Here is a 19,719-nt window from a genome sequence, read left to right as displayed (position 1 = left end):
AGTGTAGCAATGGGGCCGGCTATGACTGCTTCATCATCTTACCACCTACTGATGTCCCATGCTTTCCTTAGAGTCCAAGGTCCCAGCTGGGCCTGGAAAGGGTAGAATCCACTGGTTGGTTTGCATGTCTCAAGAAACAGCCTTGCTCTGTTAGTGCCATGTGCTCTATGCAAGGGCCGTCTTCTGCATTTCTCAGATTTTGACACTGACCCATGAAATGTACTAAACCAAGTGAGCCTTTGACAAGGGTAAGGCAGGGATGCACCAGCACAGAGAGGTGCTTTTTGATAAGAAAAGCTCCAGAGTCATGTTGGTTTCCACACTGTGCTAAAAAAAAAAACCCAGGGTCTGGACATTTTCTAACCTAGCTTTGTCAGCCTCCAGGGCAGTGGTTCTCTCAAAGTCTGGTTCTCTGGCCAACAGCATTAGGATCATCTGGGAACTTGTCAGGATACACATTTTCAGATCCAACTCCAGATACACAGAATTCAAAAATGCTGGGGTTGGAGCCAAGCAATTTGTGTTTCAAAAGCCCTCCTGGAGATTCCGAAGGATGCTCAAATCTGGTAACCACTGCTCTAAGAAGGGGCAACTCTCCTGAATGTGGCAGTTAGAAACATCTGGAATAAGTTCTCCCCCCTTAAAATCCCATCAAAAACAACTTCTAACCTTAACTGCGCAGTAAGATCTTCTAGGAAACGTATAGAAATTCTGATACTCAGACCACACCCAGACCAATAACTTCAGAATCCCTGGACATGACAGGGACATCGGTATTTTTTAAAGCTCTCCAGGTGGTTCCAGTGTGCAGCCAAGGTTGAAAAGCAGTGACTTAGAAGAACAAGAAAAGAGACCATGGAAATGTGATATAATGAAAACCAGCACTTTGAAATCAAGCAGAAGTGTGGGTTCTGGCTTTAAGTCACAGAGCTTTCATTTTCTGTTGTAGGAAATGAAGATTATAAAATCTGTCCTGATAGTTACTGGGGAAGAATCATATCCCAGAAAGCAGAACTCAGGGGAAGCAGAGAAAATAATGGTATAGTAGAGAGAACGAATTCTTTATTTACCATAACAGGAAGACTAGATAGCATCTAAACTTGAAGACTCTAACATTAACCATATTCACATATAATTCAGCTTTATAGAAATGTATACACACCAGAAGAAAGAGCTAAAGGCTGAAAACAGTTGCTTCTGGGAAGACAAATTGATGGGAGAGGTGAACTGCTATATTTTGATATATGCATTTTAGCATAATTTGAAGTCTTAAACTATTTGCAATGTATTAATTGGATAAAATAAAAAGTAATTATCTTTACAAACACTACTTTTCCTAAAACAGTAGAAAACCACAAAGAGCTTATCTGCAATTCTGAAATCTAAAAAATTCTGAAGACTGGATGTTTCCTCGTAACTCCCTTGTCTTCATATGGTGTTTATTTAACCCACTTTGTATCACTAGCCACACCCTTCATAGGAGGAATTAGTCATGTTTTACAAGGTCTCCCCCGCCCCATCAAAGGTGAGGGAGAAAGAGCTCAGCATGCGAGCACAGACACTGGGACTCTGTGAGGAGCTGACTCTCATTCCCCGGGGACTGGAGTGTCGAAACCAACATGTGGGTGAGTCTGTGACTGTAGACCCACCCCCTGTGGCATGTGGGGGCCCACCTGACACATCCACACCTGCAGAGAGGGGTCATTCCCCGAAACAGAAGAGGCAATTTCTAGACCCCCAGAAGTCTTATTTCTGTAATGGAGCTCCTGGGAGCATCTTGGGCTGGGTACTGCTTCCTGCCCGCAGAAGGAAATGGGAGCTAGAAGAAGGTAGGTCTTAAGACAAGCTTGTTTCCTGGAAGGACCAAGTGACTAGGACAAGACAGCAGCGAGCCAGCTTATCTCGACTTGGGATCCATAGATCCCCTTTGTTAATCCTCAGCATGGGCCTGAGTCTCCTCTCAACCACCACCCTCCACCAGCAGTGGGGAATCTGGGTCCTTTGTCCAAGTCCTGGATGGGATGCTTAGTGACAGTCCCCCGGGCAGGCACAACCAAACCACTCGGCCACTTCTCCCCACAGAGGAGAGTCTCCTTCGAGGGCAGACAGGGCGGGATTAGGGTTTTGTTCTCATTTAAGAGGCATCTCTGTACAGGGTCTGCTCCCAGCAAGGTCACTCACTAGCCAGATGGCCCAAAACTAGTCAGTGAGCTCTCTCTGGTCCCTGGTTTCTCATCTGAAAAGGCAAGTTCTGGAACAGACCATGGACTTGAACTCCTGGGCACAAATCAAGGAAGAATTACACTGTATGGTTTGCAACCCAAGACTATGTACATATACATAAAGATTCAATTTCCCATAAAAATGCTTCTTTTCTAATTTCTATTGTTTCATTTCAATCAGTGTGTATGTATGTGTGTATGTGTATCTCAAGCTGATTAAAATCAAGTAAAATGACTTCATAGACCATCAGTGACTCACAGCCATTATTTAAAAAACACTGGACCAGTGCCCACTGTAACTCAGTGAAACAACCCAACAATGGTAGATTCAGATTCAACAAGCAACCTCACTAAATTATTCGTTTCATGTATCAGCTAGGATCCAGAAGAGAGAGATGCAGCTCCCCGTGTGCTGCAGAAAGAAAGAGGCCCCATTAAGAAAACTTGAAAATCAAGCCAAGCCACAGGGAATCCCCCCTGCCCCCCATCAGAGATGAGCCACTTGTGAAATTGGCTTCAGTTGCTTCCCACCCTACTCTCATCTGCAGTGACAGGAGAGTCCCCACCAACCCCTGGGTGACCATTAGAAGGACCAGGCAGACCTGGCCATAAACTGCAGGCTCTGAGAAGATTCCTATTAGCCTTATTACTTTCTCATGTAGGCCCCATGCAATGCTGGAGGCTGAAGGTCTCCCTGGATCTTAGCCTCTCTGGGGCAGGCACCTGCCCCAGCCTCCCTGCAGTAAAGACAGCTTTTCACAGAGCCTGAACAGCAGGGGTTCCTGCTGCACTAGAAGCCATGGTCCTAGAAAGCCCAGCTGCGGGTTAGTGACCAGGGCCAAGCAGGGCCAAGCAAACAGCTAATTTCTGCTGTCTAGCAAAGAGATCCAGTTATACATATACATATATATATACATTATTTTTAATATTCTTTTCATTATGGTTTATCATAGGATATTTTATTTTAATTCTACAGGAATAATTTTTTAATATTTATTTATTTGGCTGTGTGGGGTCTTAGTTGCAGCATGCGGGATCCTCATTGCGTCATGCGGGATCTTTCATTTCAGCACACAGACTCTCCAGCTGTGATGCCCAGGTGTGGTAGTTACGATGCTCAGGCTTAGTTGCTCTTTGGCATGTGGGATCTAAGTTCCCCGATCAGGGATCGAACCTACATCCCCTCCATTGCAAGGCAGATTCTTAACCACTGGACCACCAGGGAAGGCCATATCATAGGATATTAATATGGTTCTCTATGCTATACAGTAGGACCTTGTTTATTCACTCTCTATATAAAAGCAAAGCAGATTTTCTTTAAGCAACATTTACCGAGCACTTACCCTGTGCCAGGCATCATGATAGGCATTTTCACACGCATTCTATCCCAACAACTCTGTGAAGGAGGTAGAATTATCCCCATTACCACAGGGGAGAAGGAGACAGAGATGGACAGAGGTTAGGCTATCTGCCAAAATCACACAGAACGTTAGTAATAGAATTCGAACTCTAGCCCAGGTTTTCTAAAGCCAAAGTCACTGATTATTTCCATTATGGCAAGATGCTAGTTTGTGTGTCTGTCTGGTTACTTAGTGATGGCTAAAGAAGAGGACTATTTGGAAACACACTTATCTCAACCAATTGTTCAAGAAGATAGACATCAAATGATCTTAGGAACTTCCTGTTTTGCCAAACTGAGATCACTGCATTCATAGGCTAAAATTTATGAAACCCAAAAAGAGAAATGTTTCATTGTGACTGATTCTCCCAGTTCTCACCTGGCATATCCTGTTTTGATCATATTGTGAAAGCTTTCTTAACGAAGTAGGCAGGGTACCATTAAGCATAATTCAGTCCACAAATCACCCGGCCTCTTCATCACTGTGTCTGACTCCTGGGCCCTTCTCTCTGCAAGTATCACCTTCTGGCCAGGCTTCTTGAATGGCTCCTTTTCCCCATTGGGGCCCCACTCCCACCCCATAAGGAGGCCTTGTTCTAGGACCATGAGTGGTGGCAGATGTGAGGCCCAGTCTCCTTAATATTCTCAGGGAAAGTTGCATCTTTGAAACACAGGTCCTTTCTTTCCTAATCCCCACTCAGGGAGTATCCTGCTACCCATGGGAGTTTCTCCCAAACATCAATTATGCCAGAGGCTTTATTACTTTGCTGTGGCCCTGCCAAGGTTCTCCTATAAACCTGAGTTAATTAAATCCAGAGGCTTTGATATGAGTTCCTCTGAGAATCCCCACATGTGTAGCATTGGGTCCAGTCTCCAGGAGGCCCTGGTGCTGGTGGGCAAAAAGCCTTTTCAGAGTTTATGCCTGAGGCTTCCTCATCCATCAGATAAGAGAGATGGGTTGGGTGGGAGGATCCCTTGTGGTGTTTCTAACTTGGAAATTCAAAGCGTTAGTTGCTCAGTCATGTCTATGTGACCCCATAGACTGTAGCCTCTGTCCATGGGATTCTCCAGGCAAGAATACTGGAGTGGGTTGCCATGCCCTTCGCCAGGGCATCTTCCCAACCCAGTGATCAAACCCAGGTCTCCCACAGTACAGGCAGATTTTTTACCATCTGAGTCACCAGGCAAGCCCATTGGAAGGAACATCCAAACGCGAAAGATGGTGGCCATCTGTGACCAGCAGGGGATAGCACTCCCGGCCCTGGGCTGTGGGCCTTGGTTTCATATTAAAAAGCTTGAATGAGCATTTGAGTGGTCAGACAGGTCTTGGTGAGTCAGAGTGACACACAAGTGTGGAAACAATGACCAGGTTGGATTAAACAATATGTGACGGGGGACAAGGATCCTACAGAGGCCCCCAAAATGTCTAGGGGCCTGGACTCCTGGTCCTCAACTCCCTGTATGATTACTTCTGCTGCAGCACGGGCTACAGCCTAAGGTCCAGGCACCTGCTGAGTCAAATGTCAAAAGGATAAGGAGAGACAGAAAACAACAAAGTCTGTAAAGCAATTATCCTTCAATAAAAAAATAAATTAATTTTAAAAAAGGATGAGGAGATTCTGGGTTTGGTGGTTTCTTTGTTTCTTTTTAATTTTCGGCTGCTCTTCGTGGCTTGCAGAATCTTAATTCCCCTACCAAAGATCAAACTCATGCCCTCATAAGTGAAAGCGTGGAGTCCTAACCACTGGACTGAAAGAGAATTCTCAGGTAGTTGCTAGCTCTTTTTGAAAGGAGAATTATATTCCCGGGAAAGAGTTTCAGCACCTCAGGGGGGAAATAAGTCTCTATTTTTAGAGATGTGAAAGCAGGAGAAAGGGGAAAATATACATTAACCTGAAAAAAAATAATAAAACTTATTTTTAAGTTTTTATTTTATTTTTATTTTAAAAACTTAGTGCTTGGAGAAAGCATATAGAGCTCAGAGAGACCTGCTAGGCTTGGCGGCGAAACCCTTGGCTCCAGTTTCCGCCTTTTGGTTGTGTATCTGTGAGCACATCTTTCCATTCCCCTAGGCCTTAGACTCCCTGTCTGTACATGGGAGAGATTGGACCAGCTCATCTGTAAGGCTCTTTGTGATTCTGACAGTTCAGGACTGTGGCATCCAGTAGAACTTTCTACAATAGTGGAAATATTCTATTTTCTGTACTGTGTGGTACCACCAGCCACATATAGGTATTGGGCATTTGAAATGTAGCTAGTACAACTGAGGAATTGAATTTTTCCATTTTATTTCGTTAAAACTTAAATAGCCACATGGAGGTAGTGGCTACAGGATTGGACAGCAAAGGCCCAGGATTCTAGAACTGAATGAAGATTTGGTTCTGTTCAGTCTATTGTGTTTATCAAGCTAAGCACATTCTAGACAAATTTTGCACAGCGATAGAAAGTAAAAGGGCCTCCCAGGTGATCGCAGTGGTAAAGCACCCACTTGCCAAGGCAAGAGATGTAAGAGATGTGGGTTCAATCCCTGGGTCAGGAAGAGCCCCTGGAGGAGGGCATGGCAACCCGCTCCAGTATTCTTGCCTGGAGAATCCCATGGACAGAGGAGACCGGCAGGCTATAGTCCGTGGGGTAGCAAAGAGTCGGACGTGACTGAAACGATTTAGCACGCACACATGGAAAGTCAGAAGGAAGTCTTGTTTGCACTCAGTTATTGGAGCATCCAATTAGGTAGAAGCCCCTGTCCCCTGACATTGAAGCTCACTGAAGTTACTCCAACCAGTAACCACAGCTGGCTAAGCAGTGTGTTTGTGTCTCCTGCCAGGCTTATGACCCAGTCTGCCAGGCATGCATGCAGGATCATGTCCAGAGAGTCCCAGGCAGCTTCAGGATCCAATCCATTTCTCATCACTTCTTGGCAAGTCTTGAGGGCAGACCCTTAATAGAACTATCACCTCAGCTCATTAAAGAAGGACTATGTACTTGGAGGATGATGTTCAGAAAGGTATTCAAGATTCCAGCTCTCTCCTCTTCATCTGCCATGGCCAATCTGTTGCCTACTTGGCTCCTTCACTGAGTAGCTCAGATTGACCCTTCATTTTTCCATTCCCACTGTCATTTCCTTAGTCAAGACCCTGTTAGTTTCTTCCACTCACTTTCTCCCTGCCTCTCAGCCACCTTCTTTATACTCCTTGGTGGACTTTCTAAAATACCACTCCAGTCATGTCATCTTGGGGTCCAAATCCTGCAGCCCTCCCACTGCCTTCAGAATAGAGTCCAGGCTCTTCATAGGGTACCTGAGGCCTCCCAAGGGCTGATGCCTTCCTGCCATTTGAACTTTATTCCCACCAGTCTTTCCCATGAGCCTGCTGCTTCAGTCAACAGGTCCATTCAAAGCCTCCTGGGCCTAATTCCTGTTTTCCTACAAACCCCAAATACCTATTCCTGTCCTTTGCTCTGTAGACATCCTAGTCAACTTTCCAGGCCCATCTCAAATACCACGGGCTACATGAAGCCCTTCTGCTCTCCCTCAAGCTAGTACCTCTCCCAGTCTTTGTCTTTCTAGGTAGGAATTTGGGGGTGTAGCAGAGTGGCTAGAATAAGGCTGCAGTGGATCTGGGTTCAAATCTTTGTCCGTACCTATAACCTGGGGCAACTGACTAAACCACTCTCTGAGCCTCAGTTTTTCATCTGTAAAATGAACATGATGCCTGATGCCTACCTTACAGAATGTTTGTGAAAACTGCATAAATCAATTCACGCAAGGTGCTCAACACAATACCAGGTGCATTGTGCATGCATGCATCTTTGTGTGATGCTCAGTCACGTCCAACTCTTTGTGACCCCACAGACTAACCAGCCAGGCTCCTCTGTCCATGGGATTTTTCAGGCAAGAGTAGAATGGGTTTCCACTTCCTATTCCAGGGGATGTTCCGGACTCAGGGATCAAACCCACATCTCCTGCAACTCCTGCATTGGCAGGTGAATTCTTTACCACTGGCAGGAGGAGAAGGGGACAACAGAGGATGAGAGGGTTGGATGGCATCACCAACTCAATGGACATGAGTTTGAGTAAGCTCCAGGAGTTGGTGATGGACAGGGAAGCCTGGCATGCTGCAGTCCCTGGGGTCACAAAGAGTCGGACAGACTGAGTGACTGAACTGAATTCAACTGAACTGAGCCACCAGCAAAGCCCACCAGGGGCAATATAAGTGTTCAATAACTGGTAGTAATAGTTATTATTATTTTTTTATTATTGGTTCATTGTGGAAGGAGTGTGGCCTTACACACACTGGTAAGCTCTCTCTAATTATATGTGTCTGGACTGTGAAAATTGCTTTGCTTGCATTTTTTTTATCCCCTGCTCTGAGCTGTGTTTGTGATTAGTGGGGACAGAGAATATGAATTGCTTGAGTATCTCTGGGACCTGAAAGTCTATATTTGAGTCCTGGGTGCACAACTTACAAGCTGTGTGACCTTGGACAAGTTTCTTAATCTCTCTGGCCTCAATAATGCTACATTTTTCACAGACTGTTTCAAGGGTTAAATGAAGTGTTAACAAGGTTCTGGAGGACTACCACAGTGGGTTTGTCAGCCCCTAATATGGAACTTGCATGAAGGTTTTTTGAATGAATGAATGATCCCATTGTACCAGGTATAATGAGATTTGGGGGAGGGGTTATCAGATACTCAATTAACAGTAGTCTGGCATAGGATTCTGGCATCATCATCGCCCCCTTCTCTTTATTCTTTTATTACTTGGCTCTGGATGGATGGCCTGGTTTTAACTGGTTTGTGGCATGCAGGTCTTTTTAGTAAATGCCGCTCAAGTCTCTACAGAAGCAGAAAGGGCATAAAAATAAAATAAATTTTGGCCACATTCTTCTGGAGCCCAACTGAGCGGAATTGGCTGGTGGATACAGCAGCATACGTGACAAGGAGAGGGAGACAGGTGTGCAGGACACTGGATGTGGTTTTATTTACTAGTTAACTAAGAACAGCGCTCCAAAGTGCAGCACGGACCGCCAGAAACACCCGCGAAGAGAGCCATTAACCCATAGAAATAAGAGCAGCCATTTCTAAGAGGCGGGAGCTAGAGCGCCCCCTGCAGTATCGGAGCGCAGTTGCTGACGGCTCACTTCCTGGTACTGCTCGTGGCCTTCTTTGCCCCCAGGGGTTGGCCCTGCTCTTTTGGTGGCCGATGAACTACAGTCAGGCGCAGCCTCAGGAAGCACCAGCCACCCAGTTGGCATCACTCAGGATCCAGCATCGCTGAGGGTTTCAGTGGCAGCTCGGGTGGCAGGGCACACAAGGCACACAGACAGTGCGAGGCACGCAGAGGGTCCGGGGCACACTGGGGGCGGGCGCACAAGGAGGCCGGGAGGGGGTGGAGCATGGGTTACCCGGCAACCTGCGGAAGAAAGGCATATGGGAAGGTTTAGAAAGAAGCCCAGCTCGGCAACAAGTCCTGTCAATTCTGCATCCCCCACCCGCACCTTTGTGCCTTCCAACGGCTCCCAGTGGCCGCCATCTCCACTGTTTTCTCTATATTACTTCATTGTCTTCACCTATGTGAGCCCAACGGCTTCTTAACTGGTCTCCCAACCCCACTCTCACCCCTCCTAACCATCCAAGCATCCTCAGTTTCTTAGCCAGAGTGATCTTCTAGCATGCCCCTCCCCTGACCAAGGACAGCGGGGAGACAGAAGATGAAATGGTTAGATAGCGTCACTGACTCAGTGGACATGCGTTTGAGCAAACTCTGAGAGATAGTGGAGGACAAGGAAACCCGGCATGTTTCAGTTCAAGGGATATCAAACAAGTCTTAGCGACTGCACAACGATCTCTGTCCAAAACCTTAGTGGCTCCCCCTTGTGCCAGGAGGAGGCCTCTTTCAACTCAGCTGCCACAGCCTCCCTGAAGCCTCCCCTGATTTCTGTCAGATCTCCCCAGGGCACCATGTCCCTCCTTCCAGAGTTTTCTGTCATTGTTCTACTCTGGTCTGTCTCCCCACTAGCCAGAGAGATCAGCAGTCCCTGTGCCCACCCTGCATACCTGGCCTAGAGCTGGCACTTGATAAGAATGTTTTGAATAAGATGAATTCATCAATTGCTAGAGAAGGAATACAAAAGGATGATCTCAGAGACTGACAGGTGTGGGTTCAAAACCAGCAACAACACACTGGACATAGGATGGAGGCAAATAGCCCAGAGATTGGATAGGCAGCCTAAGGACCACATCCAGAGTGAAGTGTGTTCCATTTGGCCTGGATTTTTTTTTTTAATTTAATTTGAAAGCACTGGGTTTTTTTTTAATTCGTTGAAAATATTTAAAAATCATGAGAACTTAACATTTAAAAGAGAAGCAGCTTCCCTTGAACAATGGGAAGATCCAACAATACTGAATCTTCATCTCACGTGGTAGAAATGGCCCTGAGGGGGCAGCACCATCCTCATTGGACAGGATAGAGCTCCCTGGTTCTCCACCATCCCTCAGTGACCCACATCACTCTGGTATGTTCTTGGCCTAGTCCTTGAAAAAGATTTGACTCTGCAACTCTTTGCTCTGGAGGACAGGATTATAAATGATAGAAAAGCAGGGCTGAATGTCTACCTACAGTCATCAGCCCACCTGGTATCTCAGGCCCAGAGATATCCTGCATCCAGACAGCCACCAACCCTCCCAGTTCTACCTGTACCACAGCTGGGAGTGGATGGCTCCACTGCCTGGATTCAGACCCTCCCCATTTCTTATTACCCACCCGTCTCTTGTTGGAGAAGGCAATGGCACCCACTCCAGTACAATTGCCTGGAAAATCCCATGGACGGAGGAGCCTGGTAGGCTGCAGTCCATGGGGTCACGAAGAGTCGGACACGACTGAGCGACTTCCCTTTCACTTTTCACTTTCATGCATTGGAGAAGGAAATGGCAATCCACTCCAGTGTTCTTGCCTGGAGAATCCCAGGGACGGGCGAGCCTGGTGGGCTGCCGTCTATGGGGTCACACAGAGTTGGACACGACTGAAGTGACTTAGCAGCAGCAGACCACACCCAAGACATCCTGAATGGCTCCCCCGCCTGCTCCTCTTCCTTCTTTCCACTCAGTCCTTTCTGCTGCCATCTTCTTGAAAAGTAGCATTGAGCTCTCATTGGCTTGATCATTTTCTGAGCATTCACTATACCAGGTACCAGGTACAGGGAATGAATATATCTTCTCTTGGGCTTCCCTGGTGACTCAATAGTAAAGAATCCACTGCTAACGCAGGAGACATGGGTTCCATCCCTGACTGGGGAAGACCCCACATGCCACAGGGAAGCTAAGCCTGTGAGCCACAACTACTGAGCCTGTGCTCTAGAGTCTGGGAACCACAAAAAGAGAAGCCACTGCAATGAGAAGCCATGCACTCTGCAACTAGAGAGTCAGCCCCACTCGCCACAGAGAAAAGCCTCCACAGCAACAAAGACCCAGCACAATCACAAATAAATAAATAAAAATAAGCATTAAAAAATAAGTATTTTTTTCTCTTGTCTTTGAGTTCAAGGGAATTAGTCAGTTAAGCAAATTTTATCATTTCCTCCTCAAAAAAGTAAGGCCTCCCAATGGTCTATTAAATAAAATCCTCCCTCCCCAGCATGGACCTTAGTGGTTCTCTATTGAATGAGGCCCAGTTGACCTTTCCTGTCCTCCCTCCCTCCACAGCTTATCACATGAAGTTACATCATCCTCCCAAGTGTCAGAGACATCCCCCCACACACACCCGTATGATCTCCAGTGGCCCGTCTGTCTCCCTGGAGATGGAAACGACCTGAGAATAGACGCCTTGTCATCATCCACATCATCCACCTCAGTTCCCCTGTGCCACCTGGCACATGTGGACACTTGGAAGGAGTTTGTCAGCTTGGAGCAGAATGGTCCCAATGGGCCAGGGGTGGGATGGCACCATGAATACCTGCCTGACGTCTTCGGGTCATGCCAGCTTCCTAATCACTTCTTAATCATGGCTCTATCTTATGGGCAATTACTTCCTATAACCTCTCCCAAACCTCACACATGCCACGTACTTGCAGTCCTCGCTGTCCAGCAGCCCCCGGTACGTGTTGATCTCCGCCTCCAGCCGGGCCCTCACATCCAGCAGCACCCGGTACTCCTGGTTCTGCCGCTCCAGGTCACAGCGGATCTCAGCCAGTTGGGTCTCTACGTTGGTGACCAGGCCCTGCATCTGGGCCAGCTGGGAACCGTAGCGGGCCTCCGTCTCTGTCAGGGTGTTCTCCAGGGAGTCTCTCTAAGGCAAAGGGAAAGAAAAATAACTAAGAAGAATGGGCCTATTTTCCATGGCCTGGCTCAGAAAGAACCAAGAAGCAGTCACTGTGAAAGACAGTATGGAAGTTTCTCACAAATCTAAAAAGAGAACTACCATATGACCCAGCAGTTCCACTCCTGGGTATATATCTGAAGAAAACAAAAACACTAATTCAGAAAGATACTTGGACCCCAATGTTTACAGCAGCATTACATATAATAGCCAAGACAGAGAAGTAACCTAAGTGTCCATCGACAGATGAATGGATAGAAAAGATGTGGTCCATATATACAATGGAATACTACTCACCTATAAAAAATAATAAAATAATGCCATCTGCAGCACCATAGATGGACTTGAAGAGCATTAAGCTAAGTCATATGTCAGATACTGTATGATACCACTTATCCATACATGCAAAGTCACTTCACTCTTGTCCGACCCCTTGTGACCCCATGGACTGTAGCCCTGCAGGCTCCTCTGTCCATGGGATTCTCCAGGCAAGAATACTGAAGTGGGTTGCCATGCCCTCCTCTAGGGGATCTTCCCAACCCAGGGATCCAAACCACATCTCTTATGTCTCCTGCATTGGCAGGTAGGTTCTTTACCACTAGGGCCACCTGGAAAGCCCATATCACTTATATGTGGAATCTGAAAAATACAATAAGCTAGTGAATAAAACAAAAACAAAGAGGAATCACAGATATAGACAGCAAACTAGTGGTTACCGTGGGGAGAGGAAAAGAGTGAGGGGCAATACAAGGGTAGGGGGAGAAAAGATTATTATAGGATTATATGAAATCATGTGTGTGAAACTATTGAAAATTGAAAAGCACTATAGAATTTAAAGAAACTTCCATTCAATTAAAAAAAAAAAATAGCCAGGGAAAACCTAGGCAGGGATGTTCTGCAGAACTGAAGAAACTGAAACCCAGAAAGGTCAAGGGACTTGTTCAAGGTTGAACAACTAGAGACAGACCAGGATTTGAACCCACGTTCATGTGACCCTAAATTCCATATTCCTTCTTCAACCTTAGGCTTCAGACCTTAGATCTGAGGTTTACCAGGCTCCTCCCCTACAAGCATCACTGAAATCAGTGGTCTTCAACCCTGGCTGCACGTTAGAGTCACATGGGAGCCTCTAAAAAGCACCCAGGCCCAGGCCCCACCTCCAGAAACTCTGATTAAATTTATCTGGGGAGGAACTTGGGCAGGGAGCACTTTTAAAGCTCTACAGGTAAGGGTGAAAAGCATGGGTTTGGAAGAGCAGGCTAAGCAGAGATCAAGCCTTCTTGGGGAGAGTAGTTGACAGTGGTCACTTAGCCCACATCAGATTTGAACCATGGCCCATTTATGTCTGAGCTGGGTCTTGGGAGAAACATTCCTCCAGGAGAGGTTAGCTGGGCAAGCAGCAGTGGTGGCTGAATCTGGACTTCCTCCCCATCCTCCCCTCCTCCTCCTCCTGCTGCCCCTCCTCCTTCCTGGAAGCCTGCACCCACTCTCCATGCTGCCTGGCATCCAGAGCTGGGGGAGAGGAGCCCATCAGCACACTCACCAGGCTGTGCTGGGTCTGCAGCTCGATCTCCAGTGTGTTGACCGTTCGTCTCAAATCAATGATATCTGACTGGTAGCTCTGAAGCTGCTCGGAGCTCGTGACCACTTGCTGGTTAAGCTCTTCCATCTGAAATGCGGGAGACAGGAGAAGGCTGGGAGTGCCTCTCGGGGACCCCGGGGAAGCCAGCCCCCCGAGAGAGACCCACCTGCTTGTTGAACCATTCCTCCACATCCCTGCGATTGGTCTCCACCAGAGCCTCATACCGACATCGCATCTCTTCCAGCACCTTGTTCAAGTCCACTGGGGACACAGCATCAACCTCAATGTTAAGGCGGTCCCCAAGCTGGCATCGGAGAGCACCAACTTCCTGAAAAGATGCAAGAGCACCAGACAAATATGAAGTCACGTGATCCTGGCACACCTACCCAGGGAGATATGAGAAGATGAAGCAAAGGATGCTAAAAATCTCCATGTTAGAGGGGCCCTGTGAGGACTGCAGCCACTCTGAAGCATCCCAAGGGTCTTTCAGCTCCACCTGGACCTCCCTGTGATGGGAGAGGCTTCCTGTTGCTTTGGCAGAAGCCGAGAGCAGCATCAGGTTTTGCCTAATCCATTTGGACTAAAATGGGACAGCTGTACCCTGTCTCCCTGCCACCATCCCAGCCTGCATTTGTCTGGGAAGGAGAGCAGCGGGAGCCTGGCTTTACTTGGTTCAAGGCCCCAGTTACAGCAGGCAACTCCCGGGCTTGGCAGCCAAGGAGAGAAAGTTGTCGCCGAGGCTGCCAAGACTCGGTGATAGCTCCTCATTAGCGGCCTCTTGGGGCAGCTCCCAGTTTTCTGATTTAGATGGGATGAGTCAGGTGCCTTCAGGCATTCGGTGAGTATGTGGTAACTGATGGTTACTTTTCACTTCAGCCTAGGAAACCCAGCCAGGATTCAGACACTTGTGCTTTCGCATCCCAAGTCAAGAGGTTGAGTGTCAACCCAGGGAATGAGGGAAGAAAACACCAGAGCTCAGGTGAGCTTCGCAGCACACAGGTAGGTGCCCAGGGCAGAGGGGTTTCATACCAAGGACCTACAGTAGATAAGGAAGAGTCAGAAAGCAGAGGGTCGACCCATGCCTTTTGGATGAAGTATATTATGTACAAACAGATGAAAGGAAGAACAAGGATGGGGAGAGAAAGCAGAAGAAAACCACTGCCTCTCCCTTAGAAGAGGCGGGAGCCACCTCACAGTCCAGCCTAGCAGAGATAGACAGCCATTTCATGTCAATTCTGGAAAATAACCCCTCCTCATCCCTAATGGGCCACTCTATTGCCGGTATGTAGTTCTCATGAGAAAAGCCACCACAAGTACTTGGCAATCACGGAAGTCCAAGAAATGCAGAAGGGAAGGTTGTTAGCATTTCTGAGCACCAACCAAGGGACAGGCGTTTGAGAACCTGTGCGTGCGTTTGAAGTCACTTCAATCATGTCCGACTCTGCAACGCTATGAACGTAGCGCACCAGGCTTCTCTGTCCAGGGAACTCTCCAGGCAAGAATACCGGAGTGGTTTGCCAAGTACTCCTCCAGGGGATCTTCCCGACGAAGGGATCAAACCTGCGTCTTCTGGGTCTCCTGCATTGGCAGGCTGGTTCTTTACCACTAGCGCCACCTGGGAAGCCCTTAAGACCCGTAACCTCACAGAATTCTCGCAGCAGCCTTGTTGATAGAGCCAGCCCCATTTTACAGATGAGGACACTCAGAAAGTTTTAATAAATTGGGCAAAGTCACAGATACAATCTGTGGCCAGCCTGGGAATTTCAACCCATGTCTAACCAACCCTAAACCCCAGGTTCTCCCCACTGGGCTCCCCAGGGCCACCTTGGTTGGACTTCAGGCCTCACCTCCTCATGGTTCTTCTTGAGACATATCAGCTCCTCCTTTAGAGACTCCACTTGCATCTCCAGGTCAGCCTTGCACAGGGTCAGCTCATCCAGGATCCGGCGCAGGCCATTGGTGTCGGCCTCCACCAGCTGCCGCAAGCCCAGCTCCATCTCATACCTGTGTAAGAACACGGTCAGCCACTGAGGGCTGAAACTGAATACCAGACCCAGGGATGACCTGGAGCCGCTGGCACTTTTCCAACTGTCTGTGAAAATAACAGAATGCTGTCCCCAAGCACGTGCCAGGAGAGAGGGCTCTCCCCCTACCACACACCCAACCCCATCCCCTGGGCCAAACTCACTTGCTCCTAAAGTCATCTGCAGCCAGCTTGGTGTTATCAATTTGCACGACTATCCTGGCATTCTCTGCCTTTGAGTACAGAATCTGGGGCCACAGCACACAGAAGGGATCGGTCCAGGACAAGAAGAAGCAAAAAGAACCCAAGTGAGTCCTACAGCCAACCCTGCCAAAACCCCTGGAACTCTGGGGGATAGTCATGGAATCTGAATGCCTTGTTTTGCAGGCAATGAGCAACATGGAAGGACAGACTTTATTAGACATGACATTAGAAGGGGCCTTAACAAGTCTTCACGTTTACTGAAAATTCACAACATATCAAGGGCTACGCTAAGCACTTTACCTGTATTTGCCCATAGAATCTTCTAGACATAAGGACCCTTATTATTCCCATTTTCCAGATGAGGAACCCGAGGCCCAGGGAAGGGACCTCCTAGAGTCAGGTAATGAAGCAATGACAGAACTGAGACTAGATCCCAAGCCTCTTTCCACATGAAGGATTCTGGCTGAGCACTTGAATTATGAGAAAATGCTGCGCCCTAGGGAAGTTTCTTTTCCCTGAACATAGCTAAAGAAATGAATGGAGATTCAAATCTGGATCTCAGCTCTTCGGGTCGCCCTCCCAGCGAGTCTGTTCACCACTTGCCCTTACCTTCTGCTGGAGCTCCTCAATGATCTTGAAATAACACAGGTAGTTAGGACCCACAGTGGGCTCTTGAAACTCACAGGCCTCTTGGAGTTGTCTCTCCAGCTCCACATTCTCCCACTCCAGCCGCCTCACGCTCTCCAGGTAGGCAGCCAGGCGGTTGTTCAGTAACTGCAGGATCTCCCTCTCATTGCTACTGAAGACACTTTCATAGTACAAACTGATGGGACCCATGGAGCTGAAGATGCTGCTGGTTGGGTGGTAGGTGGTGGACACAGAGAAAGAAGGTACACACGTCCCAGGCTGGCAGATGTAACCCAGATACCACTCTGGCCGACAGCTCATGCAGCTGGAGCCAACAGAGGAGGACCAGGGTCAGCCCTTGATGGAGGCCAGGGAGCAGTCAGATGGCTTGTCAGAAAGGTTGCAGCTACCTGAATTGTAATGTGGTCTGCCAACCGCATTCTGCTCGAGCCTTTTTATACGCATGGAGTGAGGGGCCTTTTGCTACCAAATCATTGTGGAGGGGTGTTGATGTTTTGACTCAATTCCAGAGGAAGCCACTAATTAATTTGTAATTTGGTTTCCAATAAGGAGTTCCTTTCCTCATAAAAGAGGCCAAGCTTGTCATTTGGCTAACATGGGACTCTGGTCTTCTGTCATTGATCAAGGGAGAGAGCTCCAGGATATATCTTCAAAGGACCAACTCCAGGCCCTGGCCCTCATTTCCAGGCCAGGGCTGCCAGGCCTGACCCTGGGCTGCCAATGACCTTGTCCCCTGTGCCCCTGCCTTCTCCAGCCCAGAGACAGGCCACAGTTCTGGGGCAGAGGCTTTTAATGAGCGCATCGTTTGTGGGAAGAGGAAGCCTGGCCCCTTAAGGAGGAAATGTGTGGGTGACAGAAGCTGCATGGATCCTGGCAATAGTATAAATCCAGGGAGGAAGGAAAAACAGCCTCTGAGTCTCATTCATGAGCATCATCTTCCTCCCAGGGGAAGAAAAAAATTAGAGGAGAGAACAAACTCAGCACAGGGACATCATTTCAGCTGGACACTACTGAGGAAGAAAGAGGTGAGAACCCTACTCTTGGGAAAGAAGGTCAATGTCATGAGTACCTCTGTGAGCAGAAGCTCAATTTAGGCCTTCTCTGGATCCTCCCCTTTGTTTCTCACTGCTCCACATACAGAGAGTTCGATTACTGTTTGTTGAAGAGGCTGAAACAGGTTCTGCTCTCACTTTCTGCAAAAGCTGGACAGGTGGTGGGGTGGTTTACTTTGGGACCTCAGAGACCAGAGGCAGAGTGAATCAGCTCTCTCAGGAAATGACACTGCAGCACTGGGATGAGTGGAGCCAGGAGAACAGGAGCAGGTGTCTCTGATTCTAGAAGTCCTTGAGCACTTCCCAAGAAAGCAACCTAGGGAGAGGCCAGTGGTTTTTAGGCCCGAGTGCAAAACTCGTGGGCTCACACACTTTGTGTTTAATATGTGTGTATTATGTAGTCACTTTTTATTCATGCACCTTCTCAATATAATATTGAAGTATAAGTATTTGTCTTAGTTTTCATGTATTTCTAGAAGAGTTGGTGAAGGGGCAGGGAAGGAAAAATGCCACCCAGCCCTATTCCCTGAAATACATTGCTTAAGAAAAGTCAAGATAGAGACCTATCTCCCTGTGTGACTTGGGAAAGTCACTCTACCTCTCTGGGCTTCAGTTCCCTCCAGAAAATTGAAAGGGTTAGATTAAATCATCCCTCAGTTTAATTTTTTGCAACAACCATAAATTCTAGGTCAAGAAGACAGAAGGAAGGGTGATATAAATACCAGCTACATGGAATGAGACACATCAGACCAGGCTTCAAAATCATCACCAGTGCTTATGGAATGTGTGCAAGTACCGGGTACTGTGCTGGGTGTTTGGCATTAAATTGTCCATCTAATCCTCACCCCCAGGACTTCCGTCGTGGCCCACTGGTTAATAGTTCACCTTCCAATGCGGAGACACATCCATGGTCAATCCTGGTTCAATCCCTGGTCAGAGAGCTAAGATCCCACATGCGTTGCAGCCAAAAAACCAAAAACTGCAAATATAGTTTGTAAAAAATGTTAACATAAAACAGAAGCAATATTGTAATAAATTCAATAAAGACTTTAAAAATGATCCACATCAAAAAAATCTTTTTAAAAGTCCTCATTCTCAAAATATAAGATATAGTTATACCCTGAAGATATTGCAGGTTTAGTCTCAGACCACAGCAATCAACAGGTTACAGGTTGATGATGCAGTTTCTCAAGTTCATCCCAGACCAGCTGAATTGGAAATTCTGAGAATGGGACCCAATCATCCATGTTTAACAGTCCTCCAGGTGGTTTTGAGAACCACTGAGTGATTGGAACATAAATATCTCTAATTTTTTAAAGTATAATTTCCATTTTATTGTTTTTTCAGAGAACAGTATTTCTTCAGTCTTTTAGGGCTTAGCTTAGCTCCACAGGTCTAAATGGGAGTGGAGGTGTTTGGTCCTTCCAGGTTTCACAAGAAAGGATTCCTGACTACCCTGGTGTGAGTGGCGCAACTCACAATGTAATGTAATTCCACATCCAGCTTGGGAAGTGCATAGGTGTCAAAAATGCTCACCTCAGAAATGTCCTTGCTGGTACTATGTTTGGGGCTTCCCAAGTGGTGCTAAAGAACCCACCTGCCAATGCAGAAGACATAAGAGATGTGGGTTCGATCCCTGGGTTGGGAAGATCCCCTGGAGGAGGACATGGCAACCCACTCCAGTATTCTTGCCTGGAGAATCCCATGGACAGAGGAGCCTGGTGGGCTAGAGTCCATCGGGTCGCAGAGTCGGACACAACTAAAGCGACTTAACAGGTACACACAGCACAAGGTGAACTCCACTGGGTACTCTTAAGGGCTGGGGGAGTCTCAGGATCACCTCAGTCAGCATCTTTCATCAAACTGTTCTCCACCTCCGGCACTGTCACAAGTGATGTCTCTTGACATCACTGAAGTTCCTTAGTGGTGCTCTTCACATCTTTTGAAGAGTATGTGGCTATCTGGGGACAACTTTTCTTCCTTTTTGTCTCAAGGAGTTTAGCCTTCATCCTTCTCCATTTCCAACTGGGATTGGCAGAGCTTGTAATTTGCCTGGTCTGTTGAAGAAGGACATTCTGGGCACAAATGAGTCTTTGGTCCAAGACACTGAGAGCTCCCACTTCCATGTGGAAATGCCTTGGGACCCAAAGGCACCATGTACCTCATCAGAGGTCAAGAGAACTCCAGAACATGATGAGTCTCTTAGGAAGAAGACTCTCTGAACTGTGGGAGGAAGCACAATGGCAGGCTCACTCCCCCATCTCCTGCTTTGGATGAG

At 47.5% G+C, this 19,719-nt stretch overlaps 1 protein-coding gene and 1 long non-coding RNA gene across 4 annotated transcripts in view; one reads left to right on the top strand and one right to left on the bottom strand.

The window, feature by feature from the left end:
- The window catches only part of LOC123332599, a 63,111-nt gene that overhangs the window by 36,235 nt on the left and 7,157 nt on the right, over positions 1 to 19,719 (top strand). Inside the window, exon 2 of one of the 2 annotated variants that reach the window (XR_006549457.2) lies at positions 14,391 to 14,493. This is a non-coding gene — a long non-coding RNA (uncharacterized LOC123332599). Of the gene's footprint in view, positions 1 to 14,390; positions 14,514 to 19,719 lie in introns of both variants that reach the window. The other variant, XR_006549456.2, reaches the window with a different exon arrangement.
- On the bottom strand, positions 8,576 to 16,809 carry KRT32 (keratin 32). 2 transcript variants are annotated; one of them, XR_006640785.1, is made up of 8 exons: positions 16,351 to 16,809; positions 15,703 to 15,785; positions 15,362 to 15,518; positions 13,681 to 13,842; positions 13,476 to 13,601; positions 11,682 to 11,902; positions 9,676 to 9,732; positions 8,897 to 9,031 (listed from the first exon to the last, which is right to left on the bottom strand). XR_006640785.1 is itself a non-coding variant. In XM_006041488.4 (7 exons), exons 1-7 carry the CDS (start codon positions 16,687 to 16,689, stop codon positions 8,902 to 8,904), a joined length of 1,218 nt encoding a protein of 405 aa, XP_006041550.4. In that variant the 5' UTR covers positions 16,690 to 16,809; the 3' UTR covers positions 8,576 to 8,901. The 2 variants fall into 2 exon arrangements, 1 of the variants encoding a protein (XP_006041550.4); XM_006041488.4 differs by lacking the exon at positions 9,676 to 9,732 and having other exon boundaries at positions 8,576 to 9,031.

This window comes from Bubalus bubalis, chromosome 3 (genome assembly GCF_019923935.1).
Source record: "Bubalus bubalis isolate 160015118507 breed Murrah chromosome 3, NDDB_SH_1, whole genome shotgun sequence".
Taxonomy (NCBI): Eukaryota; Metazoa; Chordata; class Mammalia; order Artiodactyla; family Bovidae; genus Bubalus; species Bubalus bubalis.
The sequence above is the reverse complement of the archived record's forward strand: the minus strand, read 5'-3'. Positions and strand labels throughout refer to the sequence as shown.